The 27,633-nt window shown below is 41.1% G+C and overlaps 1 protein-coding gene across 10 annotated transcripts in view; it reads left to right on the top strand.

Annotated features, from left to right (window-relative positions):
- The window catches only part of LOC110956882 (pleckstrin homology domain-containing family A member 7-like), a 161,058-nt gene extending 133,749 nt beyond the window's left edge, over nucleotides 1–27,309 (top strand). For 6 of the 10 annotated variants that reach the window (XM_022202627.2, XM_022202624.2, XM_022202628.2 and 3 more), the window contains 20 exons: nucleotides 1,828–2,373; nucleotides 3,149–3,704; nucleotides 4,872–4,955; nucleotides 5,264–5,506; nucleotides 7,189–7,242; nucleotides 7,613–7,696; nucleotides 9,341–9,406; nucleotides 10,775–10,855; nucleotides 12,071–12,220; nucleotides 12,613–12,714; nucleotides 13,672–13,783; nucleotides 14,123–14,253; nucleotides 14,369–14,563; nucleotides 14,719–14,815; nucleotides 16,455–16,546; nucleotides 17,025–17,288; nucleotides 20,840–21,013; nucleotides 21,350–21,483; nucleotides 24,120–24,253; nucleotides 26,782–27,309. In XM_022202627.2, the coding sequence (XP_022058319.1) occupies nucleotides 1,828–2,373; nucleotides 3,149–3,704; nucleotides 4,872–4,955; nucleotides 5,264–5,506; nucleotides 7,189–7,242; nucleotides 7,613–7,696; nucleotides 9,341–9,406; nucleotides 10,775–10,855; nucleotides 12,071–12,220; nucleotides 12,613–12,714; nucleotides 13,672–13,783; nucleotides 14,123–14,253; nucleotides 14,369–14,563; nucleotides 14,719–14,815; nucleotides 16,455–16,546; nucleotides 17,025–17,288; nucleotides 20,840–21,013; nucleotides 21,350–21,483; nucleotides 24,120–24,253; nucleotides 26,782–26,804 (3,322 nt within the window). In that variant the 3' untranslated portion in view covers nucleotides 26,805–27,309. The remainder of the gene's footprint in view (nucleotides 1–1,827; nucleotides 2,374–3,148; nucleotides 3,705–4,871; nucleotides 4,956–5,263; nucleotides 5,507–7,188; nucleotides 7,243–7,612; nucleotides 7,697–9,340; nucleotides 9,407–10,774; nucleotides 10,856–12,070; nucleotides 12,221–12,612; nucleotides 12,715–13,671; nucleotides 13,784–14,122; nucleotides 14,254–14,368; nucleotides 14,564–14,718; nucleotides 14,816–16,454; nucleotides 16,547–17,024; nucleotides 17,289–20,839; nucleotides 21,014–21,349; nucleotides 21,484–24,119; nucleotides 24,254–26,781) is intronic. The other 4 variants (XM_022202625.2, XM_022202629.2, XM_022202631.2 and 1 more) reach the window with 4 other exon arrangements.
- The last annotated feature ends 324 nt before the right edge of the window (nucleotides 27,310–27,633 follow it).

Genomic DNA, 27,633 nt, shown 5'->3' with positions numbered 1-27,633 from the left:
TACTTGTGTCCTGTCTATATAAACAAATCCCGCAGTTCAACCCAGTTCAGCTGAAAGTCCCTGATTTTTTTTGTGTCTTTTTTGTGTTTTCCTTATTTGCAATGAAATTTCACTTTTTTACAGAATATAGTTTGCGCAAAGGATTTATCTTCGCGGAGTGCTTAAAAAAGTCATGTGCATGTTAACCTTAAATTGAATAATTGAATAAATGAGTAGTTCAAGGACTGTCAGAAAGTTGTAACGGTTTGATTTTGGTGATTCTTTTGAGCACAACATGGCTTTCAAACTTCCCAGTTGGTTTTGGGGTTTGGAGGCTGAACGTTAACCTCATACTTCTTTGTCTTCCATCATTTAGAGCTGTGGAGATTTTGTACTAAACTTTTCAGAGATCTGCTTTTTGACCTAATGATAAATTAAAATGTTATTGGATTGTAGCAGTCCAGTTCATGAACTCTCTAAGCAAGTGTTCATGCAGTCAGTCAGTGTTTTCCACAGCAGATGCTCTGAACATTTGACAGTGTATTTCGAATGGCTAGTTTCCTAATCCCTAAAACAGCATATGGGCTCAGTGATGGTACTGAATGTGATCATTACAGTTGTTATATTATATAAATACATGCCTTCAGTAAAGTGTTGCAGTTTCAGTGTTGTTGTACATCACTCTAAATGGCTCACACTCCTGGAAAAACATCCCACTCTGCTGTCCTCTTGCTTTAGCATATGAGCGCAGTGTATTTGTTTATGTGCTTGGTTGGTTTCAAAGAGAACATTTGAATGTTGTGGAATGGTGTTTTTGAACGAGCAGCGGCTTCCTCCATGTATTATTCATGTGTTGAGGAGGGGAGGGGGCACAGATCAAATACATCCCATCGTTCACTGGCAGTGTGAGACACCCGCAGCTTGCAACCCCTTCATTTTCATTATTTTGTTTTTTCAAAGGGAAGATGGCACAAGATTACAATAGTTGTTAGCGAATGACGGAAAGCAAACCAAGCTGAAGACAGCTTCCTGTTGGGAAGGTGGCTCTTGGGCCATCTTTGTAGAAACTCTAGCAGTAGTAATAGTATTTGCTGGCATGTTGAACTGCTTTTAGAGGAATTTTCTTTTACAGTATGCAATTTTTTAATGCACAATGGCATGCATTGCTCTTAACACGCTACTCTAAGACTAAAAGATATTCCTCATGTGACACATATAGAACAATTTAATGGGAGCAGACCAGTCACTGTAGTTTTGATTTATATTGGATATTCTGAGAGAACAGCTGCTGACGGGGGACAACGTCGGCACCTGAGGCTGTCCAATTCATCTTTTAAAAGTAAACTTTGGTGTGTGGTTCAATGAATGTCAGAGACCTGTCTAATTTTTCTTGGCTGAGTGCTTCTTGTCACATGAGATTTCTTTAATGAGCTTAAAATCGAATTGTGGTTACAAGGCTTTGCTTGTCATGTTTCCTGATTTAAAATGGCCCTGGTGGTTTATTTAGCCCGGTCCTTAAAGTTAGGGATGAGGCCAAAAGTTCCTCTTTCATGTGACAATCATCATCTAGTTCCAATTCACTTCAGCCCAACAGAACAAAAAAAACAAAAATCAAAAGCGGAATTGTTGGAACATGATGTCCATGGGATATCAGTGAAGTGATCAAATGAAGTTGAATTGGTTCTCATCAAGGAAAAGGCACTGTAAATCTTTGAGAAGTCTGGGGAGAACATAGCTATCAGGAGAACTGGTGCAGTTAATTATCATCTAAAATTTGAACAATATTGAGTAGTAAAAGCGTAAAAGGATAGTATTCATTCCTATTTTTGTAATCTCTGCTCTCCACAGACCAGCTGACAAGTTAGAGAAGCTGCTGCAGCAGGCTGTCCCCCAGACAAACCACGTAAACCACCACAAGATCAAGACTTCAGAGTCTGAGACAACAAGGCCCATCATCCACGAGGTTCTCCTGGAGCCCATCCACCGTGACGCCGAGAGCCGCTGCAGCTTTCACAAAGACTCTCCTGGCACCATCATGTTGGAGCACCCCATAGGGAGCACTGGTCTGGAAATGGACACACACACTTCCCTGCCATCCAATCCTCCCTCCTCCACCCTCCTGCAGTCAGACCACGTGTCGGCTTCAGCGCCTGTATCAAGGGTACCATCCCGTGCGCCGTCTCGAGCTGCCTCGACTTTGCCCTCCAGCGTTTGCACGAGGAACGGCCTCGTCTCCACGCCCAGCCCCATCCTGGAGCCCAACGGGATCGCAGCCGGGACGTACCAGAGGGCTCCAGAGCCGCCTGCTGCAGACCCACAAAAGCAGGTGCACAGGAGAAGTGTTCTGGATCAGGTGGAGCAGTGGGTCAAAGTGCAGAAGGCTGAGCACAAAGGGTAGGTCACCGTCACATGCTGTATGCACCCCAGAGGTTCTTTAGAAAACCTTCATTTTTACAAATAAGGAAATTGTCTTTTTTTAAAAAAATGCTAGTTATTGCTAGCCTAGCCACGCTAGACCCATGTTCTGAAGGCACAAGGGTCTAGGGCCGCTCGACAGGGAGGGAGGCGGGCTAAAAGGTTGTCTTTCAAATTACTCTGCAGCATTTGGGTAGGTATACAACCAATCAGCGCAACAAATAGGCTGACGTAGTTCCTAGAGCGCCAGTGGATTGTGGTCCCATTAGCTTCCCAACCAGCGGAGCCAACTGGTATATTAAGGATTTGCCATATCCCGTCGTAGCTTGATTTTGTTCTATAAAGAATTATTACCTGAATCTGCAGGTCTGCTTGGCTTTTCAGAGCTTTGTAAAAAAAAAAATTGCGTTGTTTTGCTGTTTCACTACAGCTTTACAAATCTGTAGCATCATTTGCATCTGGAGCATGCTGCTGTTGTCAACAAAAACTTGGTGTCCACTAGCACTGCTCTGTCTGAGCATATTGTGAAATGTTATGTTACTGCTTTTTGTCTAAATGTGACCTGCAGCAAAGGGCCGTGAGCTGCAGTCGAACCCAGGCCGCTGCTTATAGGTCACCCGCTTAACCATTTGAGCTACCTGGCCATCTCCAAAACATCAGTTTTATCATTGGACAGAGTCTTAGAAAATTACCTCCTGATGTTTGGTGTATTTGTGTGTGACAAAACTATTCTGTTGCTGTTCCTACTCATCAGCCCCCCATCCAGAGACAACACCCTTCCCCGCCGCACGCCTCCAGCCCAGCACAAATTCGCCTCCATTGACGCATATCAGACCCTGCCAAAAACTCCTCGCCAGAGTCCTTCACCTGGTCGACTCGGCGAGTACAAATATGCCCAGGACCGCCTGAGCCACTTCCGCCTCACCCCAGAGCAAGGAGGTCCAGGGTCCAACACCGTCTGGCAGCTGTATGAGTGGCAGCAGCGACACCAGTTCCGTCACGGCAGTCCCACGGCGCCACTTTACACTCCAGCCCCAGAGTACCCATTTGGTCCCCGGCCCCCATCCACTGTGCCTCCCTCCAACTCAGCTCCCAGGTCAGAGGGGCCTCCTCGCTGTGTGTCGGTACCACCTTCATCCGCAGACATCCCTCCACCGGGGCCCCCACCCGGCACCAGCCGAACCTTGTCGCCCACACGGAGGCCACACACGCCTGCTGAACGGGTGACAGTCAGGCCTGTGAGTGACATGTCAGTGTTGGACATCCCCTTCACTGTATCCCCCCGCAGAACCAAATCTCAGCTGCTCAAGGTAAAATAATGCCTGACAGAACATCACTGTGCTTCGGTCCTGGTCACTTTGTCTTGTCAGAGTTTTAGGTTTCATGTTTCATTGTTGTAAGAAAGAGGAAAAACATGACACTAGCAATGGAGTTCAGCTTTCTGTAGGCAAAGGGGTGATTTTGATTTCAGCTGTACTTAATGTGCACAGAGAAGTGTTTATACCCAGCTTTATTATGCATATCTCAATCAAAGAAAAAAATGAGATAACATTTTGTAAATAAGTGAAGTCTGTGTCATATTTGCATATTTATTATGTAGCTCAAACTCTTATATGCATCAATTTACAAAGATCAATGTTAGTAAATCCTAATTCTTGCAATATAAACAAGTAGCAATTTAAAAATAAGGACACAGAGTCTAATTTCTAAGAAATTATTTGATATAATTGAAGTATGAATGGCAATAGTACACGATTCCCTGTTGTCATGACACTCTGCTGCATAGATTGTGTGAAATGAATCTTGTTGTTTTTTGTGCTACTCCAGAGATTGCAACATTAACACTTTTTTTTCCCCAGTGTTACGTGTATCATATCAAATGGAGTAGTTTCTCATCCAGAACAGTGTCAGTCATCCTGACGGTGTGGGGTTTATGTTGGAACTGTGCTTCACTGAACAGAATAATTGTTTTAGCACCTTTGGGGTTCAATGGCAGACAGATCTGTCTGTTAAATTACCTCAACTGTTTTCACAGTCAGTCGGGAAAACACTCAAAATGTATACATGCTGTATTAAATACATTGTGCTCTGTGTAAATAAATACATTCATTTGTCAAACTAAAGCAAGCAGATGAAATTTGCAGTTGTTCATCTGCATCTAAATATGGCACTTTTAATATTGAGTGAAAAATTATGCAAATTCACGCCCACTCTCCCACATACACAGGCAACTTCATTTTGCCCCCACAAAACAAACAATACAGTATTTTCTTATCAAGGTTAAAATAAATATTATATCTTCTCAAACAAGATTTGTAGCCTTATTTGGAACTTGATGTTGTTATGCTGTTGTAGCAGGCCTGAAGTGAGACCATATTGATTCTGGAACAACTATATAACACACATCTTATTTAATATGATACTGTAATATTACTTGGCCAAACAGTCCATATAAATCTGTTGTCTGTGTGTTATAGGCTGCTACTATTGAGAGACGGTCAATGCCTACATCTGGCTACATCACACACACAGTCAGCGCACCCAGCCTTCATGGCAAAACGGTACGTTTTACTCACAAATACACAAAGTTTATTGCAGTTGACATTGTGTATACATTTATATTACTTGAAATAAAAAGAGGGAGAGTGTTTAATCCTGTCATGTTCAGTATGATGATGTGTGCCTGCCTTATTTTGAACCCATTAATCCTCCTTACTTTAGCTGCAGTTCTGCTTGTTCAAATTAGCCATCAGCCAGTCGCATAACAAATTGGCTGGGTTACTTATTGAAGAGAGGAGAAGTTTTACTCAAACTTGTGTGGTCAGTATTGAGATTTGCCAGATTGAATGTCCTGTGGTGCCTGTGACAGCCGGAGGAGCTCACTCTGCTCCTCATTCAGCTGCGCCGGCATCAGGCCAAGATGGCCTCCGCACGTCAGCAAACGTTAGCCCAACTCCAGCGGCTCAACGGTCCCAAAGAGCCCCTCCACCAACACCGCCTCTTCACGGCTACCACCACTAGCACCAGTCCCCTCCTCAGCGCTGGGCCCTCTCCTGTGTCCCCACTTGGACATGTGGGCCTCTCAGCTCCACTAGGCCCTTGCAACTCCCAGGTTCGCCCCTGCAGCACGCCGGCCCATCTGCCCCTCATTTTACCTGGGGCCGGTAGAGGTTGCCACTAAACATTGTGCAGACTTGCGTTACACTTACATCATGCCTACCATCTTGCTTAATTCTTACTCATATAATAATAAACATTTCAAGTAAAAACCATTAAATTTATCCTGTTTTACATTTAAGTGTCTGCTTTTTACCACAGTATAAAGTTTAGCACCTCCATGGAAACAGCAAAATCATGACTGGAAGTACAGAGAACTTCACAAATATCTTTTGTGCAGCTTAACAGTTAAAATGCCGAAAACAACAGCTTGCAGTTCACCTGAGAACTCACAGAATTTTTGTCACGATTGAGTCAGTGGTGGCTACTCGGTTGTGCCAAGGAGCACAGAATTGTTTTCTTTTTACTAACAGTTTACCTTTGAATACATGTAGAATAAGGTGATTTGATGCAATTTCACAGTTTAAACATACATTAAGCGTAGTTGTGTAGTTCATGGACTGTCATGAAGTTGAAATTCAGACAGTTCTTTTTACATTTTCTTACTCTGAGAGGTAGTGACATTTTGGCTATTTAAAAAGAACAAAAAACAAAAGAGAACCTTGCCTTTCAGTCCCTCCCAGCAAATTTGATAGTTCACTCAGCTTTGTTGCCTCCCACTGATCTCCATCACCACAACCTGCTACCACTAGCACTGCCTATGGATCAGAGTAAGAAACGATGAATAAGTTGAAAGCAACACATAGACGGCAGCAGCTTTTAGTCTGACTCACTTATTTTTCTGTCAGCACAGTATTATCTCAAGGATTTTATAATCGCATTAAATACGTCAATGTTTCTTATTAAGCAAACAGGTTTCATAGCATGGAATTTATGTTCACTGACATCTTCAATCCATTTTCATTGAAACACAAAAGTGGTGTTTCTCACCTAATCTCATACGTGGTCGTTCCTCAACTGCAAATACATACTAAATGTGAAATAGTGCTAAAAAACATCACACGATAGACAGAGGCCGAACAAAAACACCAACATCAACTGTCTAGTTTCAGTATATTAGTGGCGACCTCTACCTAAACGCTCCGTTGCTTTCGTGTCAGTGAGCGCTGGCCTGGCTGTCCAGAACCATCCGCCTCTTTTCCATGTGCTGTTCTTGGCTGATCCATATCCTGCTTCTACTGATAGTGTCCATAGCATGTTGTCTTGCTATGTTTTTGACGTCCACAAAGCCATCCCATGCTTTAGCTAACTGGCAAGCTGTGGATGTGTCGGTCAGTCTGGTCCTCTGATGGGTGATTTTGGGCCGTATCGAAGTTTGTTCTGTTGTTGATGTGAGCTGAATTCAAAGCTGAATTCAGCAGTGTTTCAAGACCTGCTGCTTCTTCTGGATCTGGTCTGTGCTGGTCTTTTGTATGTTGCAGTAGAACTGGCTAAACTTCTCTGAACATGAAATAAATGAATGGATTTTGACTGTATGTGTAAGTGTGTTGTGATGCATGTCAGACACGTAACAGCACTGATAACATGTATAACATGTCATACTGGATACATAAAGCTCACTACATCCCACTTGATGATGCTGATGCTTCTGTGGATTAAATAAGTTTAGGTAGTGAATTGTTCATTTGTTGTTCGTACAGATCAGTAATCCACACTCACATGTTTGTCACCTTCCAGGCGGATGACACCTACATGCAGCTAAAGAAGGACTTGGAGTATCTGGACCTAAAGGTGAGAAAGATGATGATAGACACACTTTATCATCTGATTCCTGTTTGTTATTTTTACTAATGTTCTTCTTCAGTTCAAACCTTCTACATCTAGTGTGCCTTTTCCAATTTGAAATGTTTATAGCTCAAACTAACACACTTGGTGTTTCTTGCTGACAACTAATTCTATCACCTTGACCAATGCTGAACTGTCGAACCAAAACAGCTACAAACGTAGCTACAGAAGGAGATGTTCAGACGTCTGTGCGGGATTAAAGATCCCCACATATTTGCAGTGATCTTCTAACTCTTGACTGGTTTTAGAAGCATCTCACAAAAGCAGCCGCCATTTTGTGACTGCGGCTCTGTGTCTTTGTGATTTTGACTCCCAGATCAGAGCTCTAGAGCCCCTGATCCTCGCAGTTCACAGTTTACTACTGCACTGCACTGCTGGGCCTCTCAGGCCTCTAATGAACGTAAGCTCTATGTGTACGTGCGTACGTATGTGTGCCTGTGTCCAGTATGTGTACAATACAAAAAAGATCTCCAAGTGTCTGTAGTGTGTCTGCTCGTGTGCGTGTGCATTTATGCTTGTGCATGTCCGTACAGTGCTCAGAGTAGGACGCACGCTCAGAGTGAGTATGTATGCGAGAGTGTGCGTTTAGAGAGTCAGTGTTGTAGAAGGACCATCCCATTGCTTGCAGCACTGCATTCACGGCTTGAACGGCATCGAGTGTGTTCTCTCTAAGTGACCTTTGACCGACCTGACTTGACGCCATCCTCTCACCATGTGGCCATGTTGACGGCGCTGTTGAATAGTGGGCATGGGATGGCTCGGCAGTGCATGTGTTGTGGCTGTGGCTGTGGCCCGGTGGTTGAAAAGCCAGCTGCTTCTACCATCGTCTCTGAAACGCTGCACCTCCTTGACAATAATACAGAGCTCTGCTGTGTTATATTTCTATTTGAGTTTTTATTTTTTGTAAAAGAAGCACACATGCTACTAATTATTCCAAGCACAAAAAAAAACTGTTGTGGGTGATTTTTGTAGATTATCTTATTGGTAACTTTTCACATGTACAGTCATTTAATGTTTTTAACCCTCTGAACCCCAAGAAGTTCACGATTTTTTTTTTTCTGTCACATTTTTACTAACTGTGGGCTCATTTTTCACCGCAGTGTAAAGTCCTGCATCTCTATGAAAACATATAGGGAGCTCAATCAATTTTTTTGTGCAGCATCACCCAATTATAACACCAGAACTCAAAACATTTCAATTGAGTTTCTCTAATTTTTTATTTTACAAAAAAATAAATAGCAGAAATCAAGATGCACAACACATTCCCACTTGTCTACAGGTGTTACCAGTGATGAAAAAAAATGGTGACGACATACCACTTGATATTTTGCTACTGAATTTTTTTTTGCTTGTTCCCATACTTTTCTCCTCTCTGCTTTAAGCACAGCCTGCAGTTCAGCCAAAACCAGTACAAAAATAATTTCAGCTAAATTTTGTGAGACATTTAGAATGAAATGATTCTGATTAGTAGTTTTAAGTTTAGATTTGTTTCCTGACTGAACGTCACATCAAAGATGAGTGAGTCAAGTAAAGTCAGAAAGAAATGTATTTTTATTATTATATTTTAATTTATCTCTCTATTAGAAATGGTGTAATTTTTGCAATTTAAAGATAGCATACCTTTCAAAACCTACCAATGGGCTATGGGGTTCTGAGAGTTAAAACTGGAAAGTAAAAGTGAAAATGAACACCTGAACTTAGGCAGTCCATGGTGTGTTCTGAAAAATACAGACTTTCCTGTTTAGAAACAGGATTGTATAAATATGTTTAAAAGTCATTTTGTGCAGGGCTTCAAAGTCTCCATGGCCATTGTGTTGTTCATGGCAAGAGCTGATTTTGTCTGTTTTTGCCAAAACTCACTCATATTGTCATGTACGCGAGGCTTAGAGAATGTGTCACAGATAGTCTGCCTCAGCCTCGCAGTAGTTTGTAGATGGTCTTTGTGTCCTGTATTCCCTTTATTTCAGCACTCCTGTACCAAGGAGTCTGATGCTTTGTTTTGCCACATAACAAACATCCAGAAATGTGTTTTTGGAAATTCCAGGTAGCTGGAAGTCAGACACTGAAGGAGTCAGGGAAACCTGTCAAGGTTGCAGAAAGTGATGTGGATGTAAGTAAACACTTCTTAAAATCTCAGCTGCATCAAATACATCCCAACTCCACTTGACAGTGACAAGGTTATATTCTCAGCTCTGTTTGTTTATTAGTTTGTTGGATGTCATAAGAACATGTTACAAATTTCGTTACTGAATGTTGACCAAGAAAATGTTTTAGTTTTTGAAGTTGATCCAAAAAAATTCAACATTTCAAGCTCGATTATTTTTTGTTTGCCACCTGCTTGAATGAAAAAAATAGGCACATATGTACAATAATCAGCTGTTACTAAACATAGATTGTTGCCAGTATGCATGTACATGCAGTGCCATTGTGGTTTGCAGTGTAAATGTGTACATTTGCAATAATTAAAATTCCAAGGAATGAGTTCTTTCTGTTCCCCTCCAGACAAGAAAACATGAAAATCTGGTTGGCAGCATTTACTGACATAGTCGAGCTGGGAGAAAAGTGAGGGAAATTAAGGCAAATCCTGTGGAAAGTGTGGGAGGACATAAGCTTTTACTCTTAGCTTTAAGGGGAAGCAGCATGCAAAGTGTTAACAGGTAAATGCCATCACTCTTTCAGTTTGGTGATCCACACAACTCCCTGCAGCTTTTTAGTTGTGTTTTCTCTTATGAAAGTATCTCCTTTATACAACTGTTTAAACAATTTATGAGCACGTTGTCTGCAATGAATATTTGATTGGATTCAACAACAACATCACCATAGAGACAACATGTGGATTAATAATTGATTTGATGGAATATAAAACCTAGTAGAGAGTGTAAAATTTTATGTGTATGAAGTACTTTGTTCACATCAAGCTGTTCAGTCGCAAACTTATTGCTTAAATATGCTGTTGTAGTTTTACCGCAGAGTGATAAAGTGTTTCCATCTTTGGCATCAAGTTTAGGTTTAATCAGGGATTAATTATCAAGGCTTTGGGCGCCCCTGATACTGTAATTAAAAGTGTCGGGTGGGTCACACCCACTTTGTTTAATGGGTTCACTCACAGTAATTGTAATTACACCCGTAAAAGACAAGGGGAGCTACAGGACTGTTGATGCAAAGTGTTTCACACCTGCATGCATGCACGCAAATATAGAAAAAACGTGTGCATGTGCATAAACTCATGTAATCACACATCACTATGCAGAGATTCGTCCAAACATACACCCACATACATGTTCCTGTCTCATTTATCTGCAGCTGCACAGACAAGAGGAGCTGTAATTAAGTAAATGAGCTGCTTCATTACCAGAGGTCAACACAGAGACACACACTTTGGGGAGCACTTGAGAGGTGTTTGATCTGTGTCAATATGCAGTTGCTTCATTGCCCTCCTCTCTTCTCCCATCCTCTGACTCTGTGTCTCCCTCTGCAGGTGAAGTTGAGTCGGTTATGTGAACAGGACAAGATCCTGAAGGAGCTGGAGGCGAAGATCAGCTCCCTGAAGGACGACAAGGTACACACTGCTGGTTATATCGACTTTTAATCACATCATCTCATTCTGCCGGATAACTTCTGTTGGTCCGATGAGTCAACAGTCACAAATGCTGGAAAATGATAAGAAATATTACATGATGGGACCATTTTCAAGGGCAAAGCTTACTCTTCAGCTCTCAATTGAGCTATTATGGCGTTTGATAACAGAGAGTGATTCAGCTGTGAAAGAATAAATGGCAGCACGCATGAGATTTCACTCAGTCCCACGTACTGAAAGTGGATTTCTGTATAGATTAAACGTTCACAGTCATATTGAGGAATTTTCTCTTGGCTCTCAATGTTGCTAGATCTCTGTCCAGAAGCACATACACACATGAAATAATTAAAGGATGCTGAACAGACCAGAATGTAAATTACAAAAGATTTTACTTAAGGTCAAGACTAGGGAAAGAGTCATTATTGACCTGACCAATTATCTTTTTATCGATACTGATTATCTACCCATTATTGATCAATTAAATGCACTGCTTCAGGTGTGATGCAGCCTCCTCTGTCTGTAATCACTCTGTGGTCTCAGAAATGTCTCTCAGGAAAAGACTGTGAAAACTGAACAAGAAACACAAGCTGTTCCCACACACCAGGGAATTAGCTACTCTCACAGTCTCTTAGGCTATGCTAACAGCTAACGGCTATGTCAGAAGACGGTCACAGATTCCTTGAAACAGTGTCTGGAAAACAAAATAAATAACACCTTTCGGTATGAACTTTAGTGGGAAATAAAAGGGAAAGATGAAGAAAATGGGGAATAACAGACATAACTGTGGGGGACAAACTGATCAATCTCAGTCCACCCAACATAAACAGAGGAGAGTGTCCTATGACTACTTTAAACATTGTAATTAAAAATCTGCAATATTGTATACCAAACTCCTTTAGGCTTCGACCCTACAAAATTATCCATAGATTCCTTGTCAGTGTGAACTTGCTGAGTCTATAGTCTGAAATGAAAGTCGAACTCATCCAGCTCAGGAACTTGGTAAGAAGAGGTGTGGTGAGATCTCAGTGTGGCTCAGGATTGACTGTGGAAACATGCTGCCCTCTAGAGGAATTTTGGGATGACTGGTATCTACTTCATAGATATTCTAATTGTGCATTTAAGAGCACCCGTCTTCAAAGTGAGCAGATCTCTGTTGCTTTGGTTGACCTCTTGCTGATCGACCTGTCGCCCCCTCAGGACAAGCTAGAGAGCGTACTGGACGTGTCCCACCAGCAGATGGAGCAGTACCAGGAGCAGCCGGCCCACGCCCACAAGATCGCCTACCAGCAGAGGCTGCTGCAAGAAGATCTGGTGACCATCAGGGCCCAAATATCCCGCCTCTCAACGGTATCTATGCTTGTGCGAGCACGAGATGGTGTAGCTGCTGTTCTCGGTCACATTAAAACTAGATGTTTGAATTACTGTCCAATCCCAGTATATTTGACCGTATAAATACCAGCATGTTTTGTGTGTTTGTGTGTGTTTTTCTATGCTTAGTTTAGCAGGTGTTTCTGGGCATGTGTGTTTTTGAATGCTGCTTGTGTTTATGTATGAACACGTTCCATGTGTTTGATTGTGTGTCTGCTCTGCTGCCACTAATTGGGTGTTTTGTACATATAAATGTCTACCGACGGACATAACAGTATGTAACAAAAAAAAAGAAACGCACTTTCTACTCTGCGTGCTTCAGGCTCTGTGCACTGTAAGACTGTGCATGTGTGTGTGTTTGTGTGATGCAGGAGATGGCACATGCCTGGGAGGAGTACAGCAGGCTTGAGAAATCAGTAGAGCAGTTGAGGATGGCACTGCAGGCACATATGAACCACAGCGCCACCCCGCAGGTGAGACCTGGTCCTGCAGCTAACAGCACGTTCACCTCCAAAGTGGCTCTGGCTTTTCAACTAATCCTCTGAACCCCACTAACCGGTTTCTTGGCCTTTCTGTCACATTTCAGCTCACCATGGGCTCATTTTGCACTGCAAGACAGTCAGCAAGTCTGGCACACATCTATGGAAATAGCACAGGCATGCCTAGAAGTATAGAACTCAAAGTGTCCTTTGTGCAGTAAAACAAAATTTTAATGTCATAAATCATTTTAAATTGAAATGAAAGCTGAATTTTTTATTACTTGTTTAACAAAAGTTGAAGCAATCCAGAATCAAAATGTGCAGCGTTTCTCAAGTGCCCACAAGCCCACCAGGATGACTCCGTGTCTTATAGATATTTTTCTACGGACTTTTTTAATGTTTCCATAATTCTGTTCCTCCATCTGCTCTGAGTAAACACAGCCTGCAGTTCAGCTGAGAAGTCTGCTCTGGGTCATGCAGATAATTCTGGTTTGTGCAAACAATTACATGTCTGCAAAGTTTTAAATGAGACCTGTAGAATGTAGGACGTGCTTTTAATGAAATATCAGGATTTTTATGCTAAATTTCCTGACAGAATCAGAAATGCTGTCAGTTTGTGTTGATTTTTAAAAGGCAACATGTCTTTCAGACCTGCTGGCTGGTTTTGGGGTTCAGAGGTTGAAGTATCTCGCTGCGCTTATAGTCTGGGCTTCATATACAGCATGTGTGACTTTTAAACTTTCTATATGTAGTCTGCCCAGATAATTAGATTTTTTTTTTTTTTTTACAAACATGAAACCGTTGTCTCTTCAATTCTTACACCTGCTCCTACGTCACAACTATTTACAAGACAACATTTTTAAATGGTCGAATGTGAAACATAGAAAAACAAAAGCGAAAACTATAAATGACAAGTGGAGGTTTGTTCGTATCCCTGTGTTATTTATACAGCCAGAGAAAGCGGAAATGAAGCGGGAGCTGTGGAGGATTGAGGATGTGATGGCCGGACTGAGTGCCAGCAAAGCCAACTACAAGATCACAATTGACTCAGTCCAGAACCCAGGTAGGCAGACAAGCCATTTAGTGCTGTCATTGACAAGGGTGTAAAAGTTAGTCAGAGATATATTAAGATCCAGTAAAGGTCCTGAGTCATTTGTGTATGTATTGATTTCCATCCTACATTCACTCCCTAGTCTTCTAAATATTAGAACATCACACATTGAAAGATTGTAAACAAAGGACTGTTAAAAAATGATTGATGTTCTCAATATATTATGTTGTTTGTTATCTGTGAACAGTCAGTCTAGCTCTGTGGTCTGTTCCCTGACTGAAAATCCACGTCAAAATCTGCTCACAGTTAAACGCTAAACTTACATTTCTCTGCGTTCACATCCTCCACCAGAGAGGAAACTAGTGCCTTCGGTGTCAGACCCGGCAGTGCCTTCTCACAGCGCAGAGGTCCAGCCTCCTCCTCGCAGCTCCATCCCCACCATCATGTCCCATACTTTGCCTCACAGCACTGTGCCAAAGTGGGTGAGTGTCTCCCCCTTCTGGAAATGTTGCTGGACTCATTTATGATGCTAAAACCTTCACCTGTAAGGGTCATAGGTCAAAATACTAAAACCTTTATGTCCTGGATGCTGCACAGGCAGAGGACAGCGCCCCACCCAGGCCGCCACTGCCTCGCCTCTATGACTATGAGGAAACACCCCCTGTGGTGCCCCCGCTCCCCAAAGAGGCGTCAGTCATCCGCCACACATCAGTGCGTGGCCTGAAACGCCAATCAGATGAGAGGAAGAGGGACAGAGAGAGCGGGCAGTATGTTGCTAATGGGGACTGTAAGGTACGCTGTCTTGTGTTTGTTCTGTGGAAACCTTCTACACACAGTATAAATGTATTCTTGTATGTGGGTTTAGAGATCAAATGTACAGCCTGTTGGGATCTGTTGGGAGAGAAGGATTTTAAATATACGTCCAGCATAACCTTGTTCGGTTTCAGACTGACTTGCGATCATACCTGAGTGAACCGGAGCTGCCAGGAATTAGCCACCACAGCATGGGGCCTGATACTGACTATCAGTACTTTCCAAGCAAAGGTATCTAAACAGCAACATGTGAAATACATATTCTACACATTTGACTGGAAACATTCCTGTTACCTTGATCATTTTTATTGAAGCCAGCGTTTCCCCGTCAGTGTCCCACTACCTAGATGCAACTGATTTTACAAGTAAAACCAGGATACTGAGTAACATGGTTTCTTATTGAGTGAACCAGTGAAATATAGTTACTGTATGAAATGTGTTCTGTGAAAGCATTAAATAAACTCTTAGAAACTTTAAATATCTTTGGACAATTGAGGAACATTTCTCACATTTTTTGAAATCCTCTGACATTTTCTTAAAATTATTTATTTTATTTTTCACCCTCTGAATCCCAAAACCTACTGCCAGATTTGAAAGACTTTTTTTTTTTTTTTTTTTTTACAAAAAAATAATCTTGCATCATTTGTCAGAGGCAGACACTGTCAAAATATCCCAAATCACTGGATATTTAACTTTCTGAGAGTCCCTGTTTGACTCATCTGTGATGTACCATTCCACTAAAAAACGTTTGCCTGTCGAAGCTTAAAATCTTCATTACAATCCCTCAATTCTCCATGTCTGTAACTAAAAATTTTTCCCAAAATACACCCTTGGCACTAATAGATTCTGTCAAGATCTAGAAATTCTGCAATAGTCAGTGCAACAGTGAAGTCATTATTGACTGTGACCAACAGTCATGTGATAGAAATTCATGGAGGGCTGAACTGCAGAAATAGATAAGAGACAATAGACAAGTATGGAAACAAAATGTAAGCAGTAAAATACACTACTGTTCAAAAATTTGGGGTCACTTATGAATGTTCTTATATTTGAAAGAAAAGCATTTTTTTTTCAATGAAGATAACATGAAATGAATCAGAAATACAGTCTAGACATGGTTAATGTGGTAAATGACTATTCCAGCTGGAAATGGCTGATTTTTAATGGAATATCTCCATAGGGGCATAGAGGAACATTTCCAGCAACCATCACTCCTGTGTTCTAATGGTTCATTGTGTTAGCTAATGGTGTTGAAAGGCTAACTGATGATTAGAAAACCTTTGTACAATTATGTTGGCACATGAATATTGGTGCGAGATTTCATAGAAAACATGAAATTGTCTGGGTGACCCCAAACTTTTGAACGGTGCATATCTCTAGTATGTGGAGTTGCCACTTTTTTATTGTTAAAACTTGTGGACACAGAGAATTTTTGTGAAATCTATATTTAAATATATTCAATATTGGTTTGTCTTTTTTAGGATTTTTTTTTACGTTGTGACTTTGTTATACTGCATAGAAGACATTTCTGAGTTGTTTCTGCTCCCGGCCATAGTTGTGCTGGTTCCAAAGAAGTGCAGGACTTCATATTGCAGGAGCAAAAAACACCCAGAAATGTCTCAAGGGTTAAATAGTTTTAGCATTTAGCAGTTCAGTGAATGTATTTTTTTTCTCTTTTTATCAATGTTGATGCTTTCTATTATATAACGCTTTACTCCTTACACAGAGTGGCGAGTAGAACCTTTGTTTGTTGTTTCAGCCAACATTCTTATTCTGTTCATTTCCCTTGCATGAGATTTTCAGCTATTGTGTTTTCACTGTGAAAATGAAACTAAACCCCAGTGATTCTTGTCCCAATATTACCAACAAGGTCTACCAGGCTCCTCAACTCAACTGAACCAGTCCAGCTCCATCTCATCCTACGTCACCCTTAGGAGGGGCCCTGGGAGCTCTGCAGCAAAGGTGAGTCCAGACAACAAACATGCAGGTATCTGCAGATATCAGTGAAGCACAGGTGAGTTCATTGTTTATGCACACCTTGGAAACTCAATGTAAATCGTATGTTTCATGGCACGTTTTTGGTTTCAAGATGTACAGTTTGACCCAGTGAAAAGGTCTGAATGCTGAACAGTGGTAAAGATGATGCCCTTAATGTGCTGACACTAAGACAGTTGGCTGTAGATTCTTTGCTTGAACCATCGTAACAGATTTGTGTCTATATAAAAGCAAATAGGTACAGTTTTTGTTGTTACGAAAGGCTTTAAATTCTGTGACTTCTGTAACTGCTGCTGTTTACTATCCTGTTTTACTGTCTTTGATGTTGCTTCTTTCATATGTCTCCCCCTCGTCTTCTCACAAGATACTAACTATCCATCTCTTGTGCCCATCCCATCCTTGTTCCAATTCTCCCCATGTCTTTACTCCATCCTTGTCTCCCCAGGAGAGACCTAAGAGTGCTCTGGAGCGTCTGTCATCACCCACAGAGACTCTTCAGCTCCCAAGCAACCAATCTCGCGGCCGAATGACTGCGGAGGAGCAGCTGGAGCGGATGAAGCGCCACCAGAAGGCTCTGGTTCGCGAGCGCAAGAGGAACCTCAGCCAGGGCGAGCGCTCCTACACGGGCCTCTCCACCTCCACTGCCACCACCCAGCGCTCCTCGTCCTCCTCCAGGCTGCCCTCCAGCGGCTCCGACCCTCCGGCCTCCGTACGTTACCCTCCCCCACAGCGCAGCAGCAGCAGACACAGGGAGCACCAACTTCACCACCAATGCTGCTATGCTACCCTCCAGCCACCAGCCACATAATAACCTAGCGGAAATGCTCAAACACTAGCACTCTCTGCCTTGTGTAACCAGTGGTTGTTGATGGTAGCCGCTAGTACTAACAAGCTAAATGACAGGACTGACTCTGGTTGGCTAGCTAGCTTGGTTAACGCTTTAAGAACAGTGGGAGAAAAAAAAGAGCACAGGGGATTGTGGGGAATGCTCGGCTAATTTTGGACTGGGACAGAGTTGATCCCTGTTAATTTTATTTCCTTTTTTAATGGTTCAGGGGTTTAAGTGAACCTTATTACCACTGCCCTCTGCTGGGACCTCACTGACACAATTCTGAATGTAAATCCATTGAAAAAGAGAAGGGAGAGGAGGGCATCGCTCTGCCTTCTTCTCTCTGTTTTAATCACCAGAAAGTAGAGAGAGAAGCCCATTTATGTACATCTACATGCCGTGTACTTGTACACTTTTATTTATTTACTGAGTGATATTTTCAGTATACAGTTGTACAGTTATATTTTGTAGAGATTTGGTATATAGAGCATATAGAGGAGCAGGGGAAATGTTGGAAAAAGAAAAAAATAAGTTTTCAGGTTGATGAAATGAAGAAAGAGGAATGCTAGTGGCACAAATCATGATCACACCTCCCTGCTTTCTTTTCTTCAAAGGAAATCCAAGTGCCTTGTTTTGTTGACGATCGTTTTGCCTTTGTCCCAAATTTACCTCCTTAACCAACATTTTAGTTCATCATGGTTTCTTTAAAGCATGCGTCCACACTTTAAAATCATATAAACGATGCAAGAAGCTACCTGTGAGGTTGCTTTTCTGTGGAACAGAAGAATTTAGTCAGGACGATGTGGGGACACTGCTGGTTTTAATCCCTAAAGGAAAACTTTGACATTTGATGTTCAGACTGAATCTAGCTCACAGCTAGATGTGCTCCTTGGTTTTAATGACAAATGCTAGCAATGCTAACATGCTTGGGTGAAAAAAATATATATATATAATCAAATTCAAAATGTCAAAGTCTTCCATTAAGATAACATGACACATAATAGCTACCAGACTGGTGTTATGACTACAGACTAACACACATGATTAACCAGACTGTGCTGTGAGAGCTGCCAGTAATTAGACTACGTTTCCCATCAATCCTTGAAATCAAGTGTCCCTCTAACAGTAAGCAATAGTTTGTCATCTTCTTCTACTACTTTTCACCTCTTAAAAGTCTAACACATTTTATTTTCTTCAGCGCCACCAGCATAAAACATGTTTACACCACTTGAATTAACATCATCAATACAGCCTTTTCTTGTGTGGACGATGAGGTGATTTTTATCGTTACAGTGGGTGATGATTCCGTTGCCACATTTAAGGTTGGAAGGAGAAGCTGTACTTGCATCTGAGTAGTTTTAAGTGGCCTATGCTGCGCTGTTTATGCATCATAAATATACAAAACAGGTTCAAGCAACTGGGCTGAAATGCAATAAAAGAAGAAATAAGTATGAACAAGGAGCAGACAACTTGGTTATGGGAGATCGGTGTGAAAAATAAGAATTTGTCATGTGGCAGTATTTGGTTTGTGTGAAATGTACTTGAACTTTTCCTTCATCTTTGTTCGTGGCATCTAGAAAACTAGAGAAAAAACTCATTTGCCTCATCAGAGTGACAGTTTAAAACCCAGAGATATTCAATTTATGGAGATATAAAACAGAGAAAAGCAATAAAATCTGTTAAATTTTCACTTTTTGACAAATTTTCTGTTGACAAATCGTCTTTGCAAATGTATATATGCAGAAGATACTTCATTCTTCAGCTCGATCCTCCACGACACTGCTGTCTGCTCCTTGTTCTCTGACCAGTATTAATTTCAAAAGCTTTTTCTGCCATATTGCTTTTATCTTTCCACAGCTACATCCATTTTATCAGATCAAAGAGAGAGGTAGTAACAGGAGATTGCTCAGTTGAAAAGTAGAAATACAGTAGAGAACCTAGAGAAGTGAACTGCTAATCGCCACCTAATTCTGTGTAATTGAGAAGCAACGCACAACTCTTTTCCCTTTTCTTTTCTATCGTGTAGAGATTTGCACTCGACAATAAAGAGTTTCTTGCTTCTGAACCTCCTCTTGGCTGTGTTCTTCCTCATCCGGTGGGGGTTTGATGAATCTGTGTCTGCATGGTTTTCGCTCTTCTCTCTGTGCCCTTCTGTGTGCGATTGATTCTCCTGAGCGCAACAAGGCATTGGATGCAGTGTTTCTCAGAGCATGTGAGCACACCAACAGATCAGACCCTGCTGCGGGCTACTGGAGTGGGAAGGATGCATGCATGGCTTTGATGCTCCTTGGATGATTACTCACAAGTACCCCTCACCACACACACACACACACACACACACACAAAGAAGCGCTTGTCAGGGAACAAAAGTATTTTATACCGTAAATGCAAATGTGGTGGTGTACATGGAGTGAAGGATGTGGTATCTGTGTAATTGCAGCTTCCAGAAACACACACTAATCATCCTCCTGGTCCCTCCTGTGGTATTGCTACTAAACATCATCCTTTCAAATCCTCAGAGGAACTTCTTGCTGTAGTTATTCCTGGTTGCACATAAGTGTTAAATTCACATCTCCCTTTAGCCGAGGCTCGACTCACTGCAGTGACAGTACATGTTTACCCACAGAGCTTATGGCCTGCCTGTGTGGAACCATTTTTATACACCATATAAATACAGTCTACATTCAGTGAAATGTCGAGATTGTGGTTTATTTACATGCTAAGGCCAGATTTTACATTTCCCCGTAAACCCCACTGTTTTCTGATCCAAAGACGACATCGCTGTCCTCATTTGACCTCCCTGCTATGCTCCATGCTGGTTTGTCTTTTCCTTCTCTTTACTAAAGAGAACAAACATGTTAGAAATCCCCTTTCACATATCTGAAATAGATTTTCTTCAACTAGTTACTGTTTTTATTATAAGTATATTCCACATATTATGTTCTTGATTATTTCTTCATTCGAAAATTGTTGGAAAACAAAATTCTTCAAAATGCTCATTTGGTCAGATCACCTGCATCAAGACCCAATTTTCAGCTTTCTATCACAGACGATTAGAGCGACCGACAAATATTCAAATTTAAGAAGCGGGAACCAGTATTTAACACTTTTCAGTAACTCGGTTATCAAAGTTGTGGCAAACTAATTACCTATCAGGTCAGTAATGGATTAACTAATAATAGCTGCACAACTAAAGGCTTTAAGTTTTTACATGTACAGTTTATCTTCCGTTGACGCTTTAACTTCAGTCTGACTCAGTGGCATTACATGTAAACAAAAATCTATTTAATACGAACCTGATGTAATAAGAAACGTGCGTAATTGTTGAGACTTATGACTAGAAACACTTCCACTGTCTTAGTTAAGCTTCACCAAAAGCCTGCATTTGTTCCTCCTGCTAGCTGTGTAATCCTGACCGCTGCTCCTTCCAGGTGTTTGACTGGCAGGAGGAGCGACCCGGAGCAGAAGGTCAGAGCGATGAAGGGTGGAATCCGGTCAAAGAGAGGGGGAGGAAACATTCAGACGAGTGGGTGACGGCAACAGCTACACGCATACGAGAGGTGGACGTGGAGCCTTTCGACTACAACTTGGATATCAGCCGAGAGGTACCCGCACATCATCGGTCTCAGTCATGAAGAATAAATGTTCAGCTGGAGGCAGTGAGTCAGAAACTCAGGATCAGAGACACACCAAGACAGGAATCCTCTAACAGCTCCTCTGTTCTCATACATCAGGTTTAATCCCCTAATAGTTGGTTCTCTGTGTCTGTTTTCCTCCTGAAAAAGACATTCACAGGAAAGAGAAGAGCCAGACTGAAGCAGTAAATTTTAACCCTCACATTTTCTGTCTGCATGAATAACTAAAAACACAGATGCTCACTGACTGCCCTTAAACCACCAAACTACTGTATGAGACTGACTACCTGTCTGTCCGACATGCAGCTGTCCAAACCACAGAAGGTTCCAATCCCAGAGCGCTACATCGAGTCAGACCCTGAGGAGCCTCCTAGCCCAGAAGAGCTGGAGGAACGCTCCCGTCGGGCCGAGCGCATCAAGAACCTGCTGACCAAATCCAGGTAGAAGCACTGAAAAAATACAGGAGATGGGCTGATAATGTGTGTTTTTGGTGTTTCCTTTACCACTGGGGCCATATTGATATACAAAGGGGAACATGTTTGGTTTTTACTTTCGGAGAAGTCCATTGATATTGGCATATAATGAGTTCAGACTGATGCTGAGGTCTATTGTAATAATTAAGTCCAAATCTCACCAGTAGGTTTGAAAGGTATCTCTAATAAAATGCCAAAGTCACACCATTTGTCGGAGCCAGAAACAGTAAAAACAGACAATCAGAGGATCAACTGTCATTAACCTGATCTAAAAATAATGATATTTCATTAAATTCATTCTGCATGTCTCATTTAAATACACACGTGGACAAAATTGTTGGTACCCCTCAGTTAAAGAAGGAAAAACCCACAATTCTCACTGAAATCACTTGAAACTCACAAAAGTAACAATAAATAAAAATTTATTGAAAATTAAATAATCAAAATCAGCCATCACTTTTGAATTGTTGATTAACATAATTATTTAAAAAAACAAACTAATGAAATAGGGCTGGACAAAAATGATGGTACCCATAACTTAATATTTTGTTGCGCAACCTTTTGAGGCAATCACTGCAATTAAACGATTTCTGTATTTGTCAATGAGCGTTCTGCAGCTGTCAACAGGTATTTTGGCCCACTCCTCATGAGCAAACAGCTCCAGTTGTCTCAGGTTTGATGGGTGTCTTCTCCAAATGGCATGTTTCAGCTCCTTCCACATATGTTCAATGGGATTCAGATCTGGGCTCATAGAAGGCCACTTTAGAATAGTCCAACGCTTTTCTCTCAGCCATTCTTGGGTGTTTTTGGCTGTGTGTTTTGGATCGTTGTCCTGTTGGAAGACCCATGACCTGCGACTGAGACCAAGCTTTCTGACACTAGGCAGCACATTTCTCTCCAGAATGCCTTGATAGTCTTCAGATTTCATCGTACCTTGCACACTTTCAAGACACCCTGTGCCAGATGCAGCAAAGCAGCCCCAAAACATTACTGAGCCTCCTCCATGTTTCACCGTAGGGACAGTGTTCTTTTCTTCGTATGCTTGGTTTTTGAGTCTATGAACATAGAGTTGATGTGCCTTACCAAAAAGCTCCAGTTTGGTCTCATCTGTCCAAAGGACATTCTCCCAGAAGCTTTGTGGCTTGTCAACATGCATTTTTGCAAATTCCAGTCTGGCTTTTTTATGAGTTTTTTTCAGCAGTGGTGTCCTCCTTGGTCGTCTCCCATGAAGTCCACTTTGGCTCAAACAACGACGAATGGTGCGATCTGACACTGATGTACCTTGGCCTTGGAGTTCACCTTTAATTTCTTTGGAGGTTGCTCTGGGCTCTTTGGATACAATTCCAACGATCCGTCTCTTCAATTTGTCATCAATTTTCCTCTTGCGGCCACGTCCAGGGAGGTTGGCTACTGTCCCGTGGGTCTTGAACTTCTGAATAATATGAGCCACTGTTGTCACAGGAACTTCAAGCTGTTTAGAGATGGTCTTATAGCCTTTACCTTTAAGATGTTTGTCTATCATTTTTTTTCGGATGTCCTGGGACAATTCTCTCCTTCGCTTTCTGTTGTCCATGTTCAGTGTGGTACACACCTTTTCACCAAACAGCAGGGTCACTACTTGTCTCCCTTTAAATAGGCAGACTGACTGATTATGAGTTTGGAAACACCTGTGATGTCAATTAAATGACACACCTGAGTTAATCATGTCACTCTGGTCAAATAGTTTTCAATCTTTTATAGAGGTACCATCATTTTTGTCCAGGCCTGTTTCATTAGTTTGTTTTTTTAAATAATTATGTTAATCAACAATTCAAAAGTAATGGCTGTTTTTGATGATTTAATTTTCAATAAATTTTTATTTATTGTTACTTTTGTGAGTTTCAAGTGATTTCAGTGAGAATTGTGGGTTTTTCCTTCTTTAACTGAGGGGTACCAACAATTTTGTCCACGTGTGTAAGTGCAAAGAAGGTTTACACTACAATCTGTGAAAAAAAGAAGAGAAGAAGATATGAGTGACTCACCTATGATCAACACTTGCATGACAAAATTCTGAGTTTTCTTTCGTGGAAAGAAATTAGGAATTTAGTAAAATATCTTTAGTTTGCAGAGTCGACATGTTTTCAGACTATTTGCAAAATAAATCATCAAAGAAAGTGAACACTAGTTTCTTCGTTTTTTTTTTCAGGATTTATGACATAATTGTGTCATTCTGCATAAGAGACATTTTTAATTATCTCTCTGTCTAGCCATAGTAATGTTGTTTCCATAGAGATGCAGGGCTTTAAAATTGCAGTGAAATATCAACAGAGAGAAAAGTGTGACAGAGGTAAAGAAATGCCCAGAAACTGCTTAGGGTTCAGAAGGTTAATAACATTCAAAGCTTAACCATTCATTTACAGTGATCAAACGTTCCCTACACTGATTTAAAGGGAATATAAAGCGTGTGCTGCAGTTTCTTCAGTGTTCTGCTCTGAATAAACACTTCCAGACCTGTCGTAATGTCAGACAGGGACACTTACTTGTTTCAGCGTGCTATTCAGGAATTGATTGGTTTATAGTCCTCCGCGTGTGTGTGTGTGTGTGTGTGTGTGTCTTCTCCACAGTGTTCAGAACATACAGCCATCTGCACCGCTGGACTTCAGTGAGCTGGACTCAGCTCTGCAGCAGCAGGAGAGGATCATGAATGTGTCCCAGGCCCTGGCTTCAGAGGCCTCACGCAAGAGCAAACAGGTGGCAGGTCAGTTACACACACACACTTTTTACATTACTACACTTCATTAAGGCCTTCATTTACATAACACAGCAGTATCTATGTCTGCCTTCTCCAAGCCTTGTAACTCCAGTTTCAATAATCCTAACTTGAAGTGCAAATCAGTCATCAACCAACCTCATATCACTGTAAAGACCCATCAGAAAGTCCTTACTTTACAGAACTGTCTTGTGATCCTCAGACATCAAGTACAAAAACACAATGAAGATATTAAAACAAAGAGTTCCATTTTCCCACTTAATACAAGTGTTGTCGCTAAAAAACTATAACGAATGTGAAGCAAAAATATGTTCTCATTTCATACACAATTCACGTGGTGCTGTCGTACAGTGGTGGATTTTATCAGAAACAATGTCAGACTGGCCACATGTGTTTCTGGTTATCCCTGGTGTGCAGGGACTGAGTGGCTGGAGAGCCGGTGAGCATGTCTGGTCCAGGTATACCCACCCTGACCTCCCTCTTATGTTGTGGATGTTGTTGTGTTTGGTTCAGGAATGTGCACACATTGGTGATGAAATGGTCTCAAAGCCCTTAAAAGTAATTTACTTCTTTTCTACTTGTTTTCTTTGAAAATCTGTAAACGATATAACTGACTTATTCCAACCTTCCTTATTTGTGTCAACATCTGTGCACAGTCCTGGTGTCTTTGTTTTGGGTGTTGTTTTTGTTGAAGAGCATTAGGGGCAGGTTTCACAGAGACGTTTTAGACTAGTCTTTAATGTTAGACCAAAATATCAAAAAATAAATCCCAAATTAAGTCAGGCTAACCCGTTGAGCACCAGACCCTCAGGCTAACTTGAAGCTAAGCATCACAACAGGGTCTATGCATCTTCCAAATAAGACATTTAAACCTCTTTCAAAGCATGCTCTTCAATTACTTTCAAAGAAGTTGCTTTGAAAGATTATTTATTTGGAGCCTTAAAGTGTGTAGACCTTCTCTGACCTGTAGTCACATCTTGATTACATGTAGGCGCATTTCAGACCTGTGTCTTTCTGGTAAAATTCATGAGCAACTGCTGACAAAAAGGTGAAGAACACGGCACAGATTTTGACTTGTAACATTAATGATGTCCGCCTTCCACTTAGCTCAGGTCCTGTGTTTGTGCATACTGGTACATGATCCAGTGTTATTGGAACACTTTGGAATAATAATGATATTTATTTATTTATTTATTTTACAGCTGTGCTTTCCTGACTGTCAGTCAAATGAAAAAAATGGATGCAATGGAGCTTTTTTTAAATTAAAAAGTCATTTATTCTGACAGTATCATGGAGCGAGCAGTAAGAAGGGGAGTTTTTTTTTTATAGAGTGGGCGAGATTTTTTTGGTTACATTCATTACTGGATTTTCTCAGTGAAATATTCTTGTCACTGTCAAATTCTTTAAGAAGGTGAAGGATTAGGAGAAGTTCTAATTTGAACACAATTCAGAGCAAATTCATCCTAATAAACACAGGGGAAAGCAAACAGCTTTGTGTAACAAATAAATTTCCATGTAACTGACGTTGGTTAGATCTAAGCTGTGGTCAGTGTCTTTGTGAAACCAGCTTCAGGTTCTTTATCAGCTGTTGTTGTGATTCAAGTGGTTGAGGTGTTAAAAATGCTGTTTTGGTGAAATGTGGTGGTTGTCTGAGTGCGGGAGGTATTTCGGTGCAGGTTGTGTGTGTTTTCTCTGTAAAAATTTGAAGAGCACTTTTGGACTTTTTACTGGATTGATGCTACACATTACAGTGATGTTCATGCAGGATTTATTCCACTTCTAAGATTCCCCAAAGTATTTGAACAATAAACTGTCATAATAAATATTTTTTTGTCTTAGTAAAATAAACATGTGAAAACAGTTTGTGTAACCTGTTGGGATAGATTCTTGCACAAATATGTTTAATTTGCACAAGTACTACCAATGCAAATTAAACATGCCTTATTTGTGCTTACAGACTGGTGACAAATCAAAGGAAAATCCTGAATCCTTGACTCCTACAGTGAGGGGATCCGATGTTTCTGTTATGCTATGGGGGCATTTTGCTGGTCTGGTTTAGTTCCATTTGCCCCGTTTAGAGGAAAGGGTCACTGTAAAGCCATAGAAAGTAGTTCTGAGCGATCGCCTTCATCTGATGATGGAACATTTCTATCCCAATGGGAGTGTTCTCATCAGGATGACAATGTCTCCATCCAGAGGAGACAAGGTCCACTGAATGCTTTGAGGAAGAGAATGTGAATCATATGCTGTGACCTTCACAGTCACCAGATTTCAACCCAGCAGAACACCTCCGCGAGACCTATGGGAGAATATCTACTGGAAGAATGAACACCATTCTTCCAGTAGAGTTCCAGAGACTTGGAGAATCAATGCTAAGCTGCATTGAAGCTGTTCTGATAGCAAGCAGTGGCCTACACCTTATCAGTGTTAGTTTTTCCTTTAATTTGTCACCTGTCTGTGTTATAACATGACAGCAGTAACAACTACTGGTCTCATTACTGTTTTCTTCCTTTCAGCCAAAGCTGCTGCAGAGCACTGACCCACAGGATCGACCAGCACAAAACTGAAGAGATTCTTTGTGAAGGCAAAGTAAAAAAGAGGGAAGGAAGCATTTTTCTGCCAACTAACTGATTCACTTGTAACAGATCCCTTTTTGTATGACTGACAGGAAGACACATTTCGCAAAGAGTTTTTTAATTCATAGTTTTAAATAGTATATAGTTTTCTTGCTTCTGCACTTACATTGTACAATTGAGCGCTAATTTATAACACGAGTGAGTTGCTTCTTTTATCTGCAGTTACCTGCTCTGCAGTTTTCAAAAAGGGGAATGAAATCCGATTCCAGCGTGTTAGCATTGCGGTGGGAATGTTTCGACATGAATCGTTTATTTATTACATTGTTTGGCTTGACACGCTTCTGTCAACACTGTCACTCAATGATCACGGTCCTGTCAATCAACTCGAATGCATTAAAATATGTAACAGTTTAAGCACACAAAAAAAGTGAAGTCATTACATAAAATAAACTTAACGACTGAAAAATCCACAGTTTCCTTGTTTGGTCTGTTGTATTTTAATATTACAATACATGATTATCTTAGGCTATGCACTCAGACAAATCCATTTTCCTCAGTCATAAGTTGAATAAAGCAAAGCATTTACTAACAGGAAAGTCCAATGATTTTCCTTTAAAGGCATATCAGCATTCGACTGTACTTAATGTTGTTGTGTGTTGCTTCATCTTTGTATATTGGTCTTTTCTGTCCAGGAAGATTACACAATATTCAAGGTGAATTTGAAATATCAAGATCATACTGCTTAACGTTTCTGAGCAGGCGTCACTACTGCAGATGCATCCATGGTAGGAG

This window comes from Acanthochromis polyacanthus, chromosome 8 (genome assembly GCF_021347895.1).
Source record: "Acanthochromis polyacanthus isolate Apoly-LR-REF ecotype Palm Island chromosome 8, KAUST_Apoly_ChrSc, whole genome shotgun sequence".
NCBI classification, from domain to species: Eukaryota; Metazoa; Chordata; class Actinopteri; family Pomacentridae; genus Acanthochromis; species Acanthochromis polyacanthus.
This window is presented reverse-complemented; position numbering and strand designations above follow the sequence as displayed.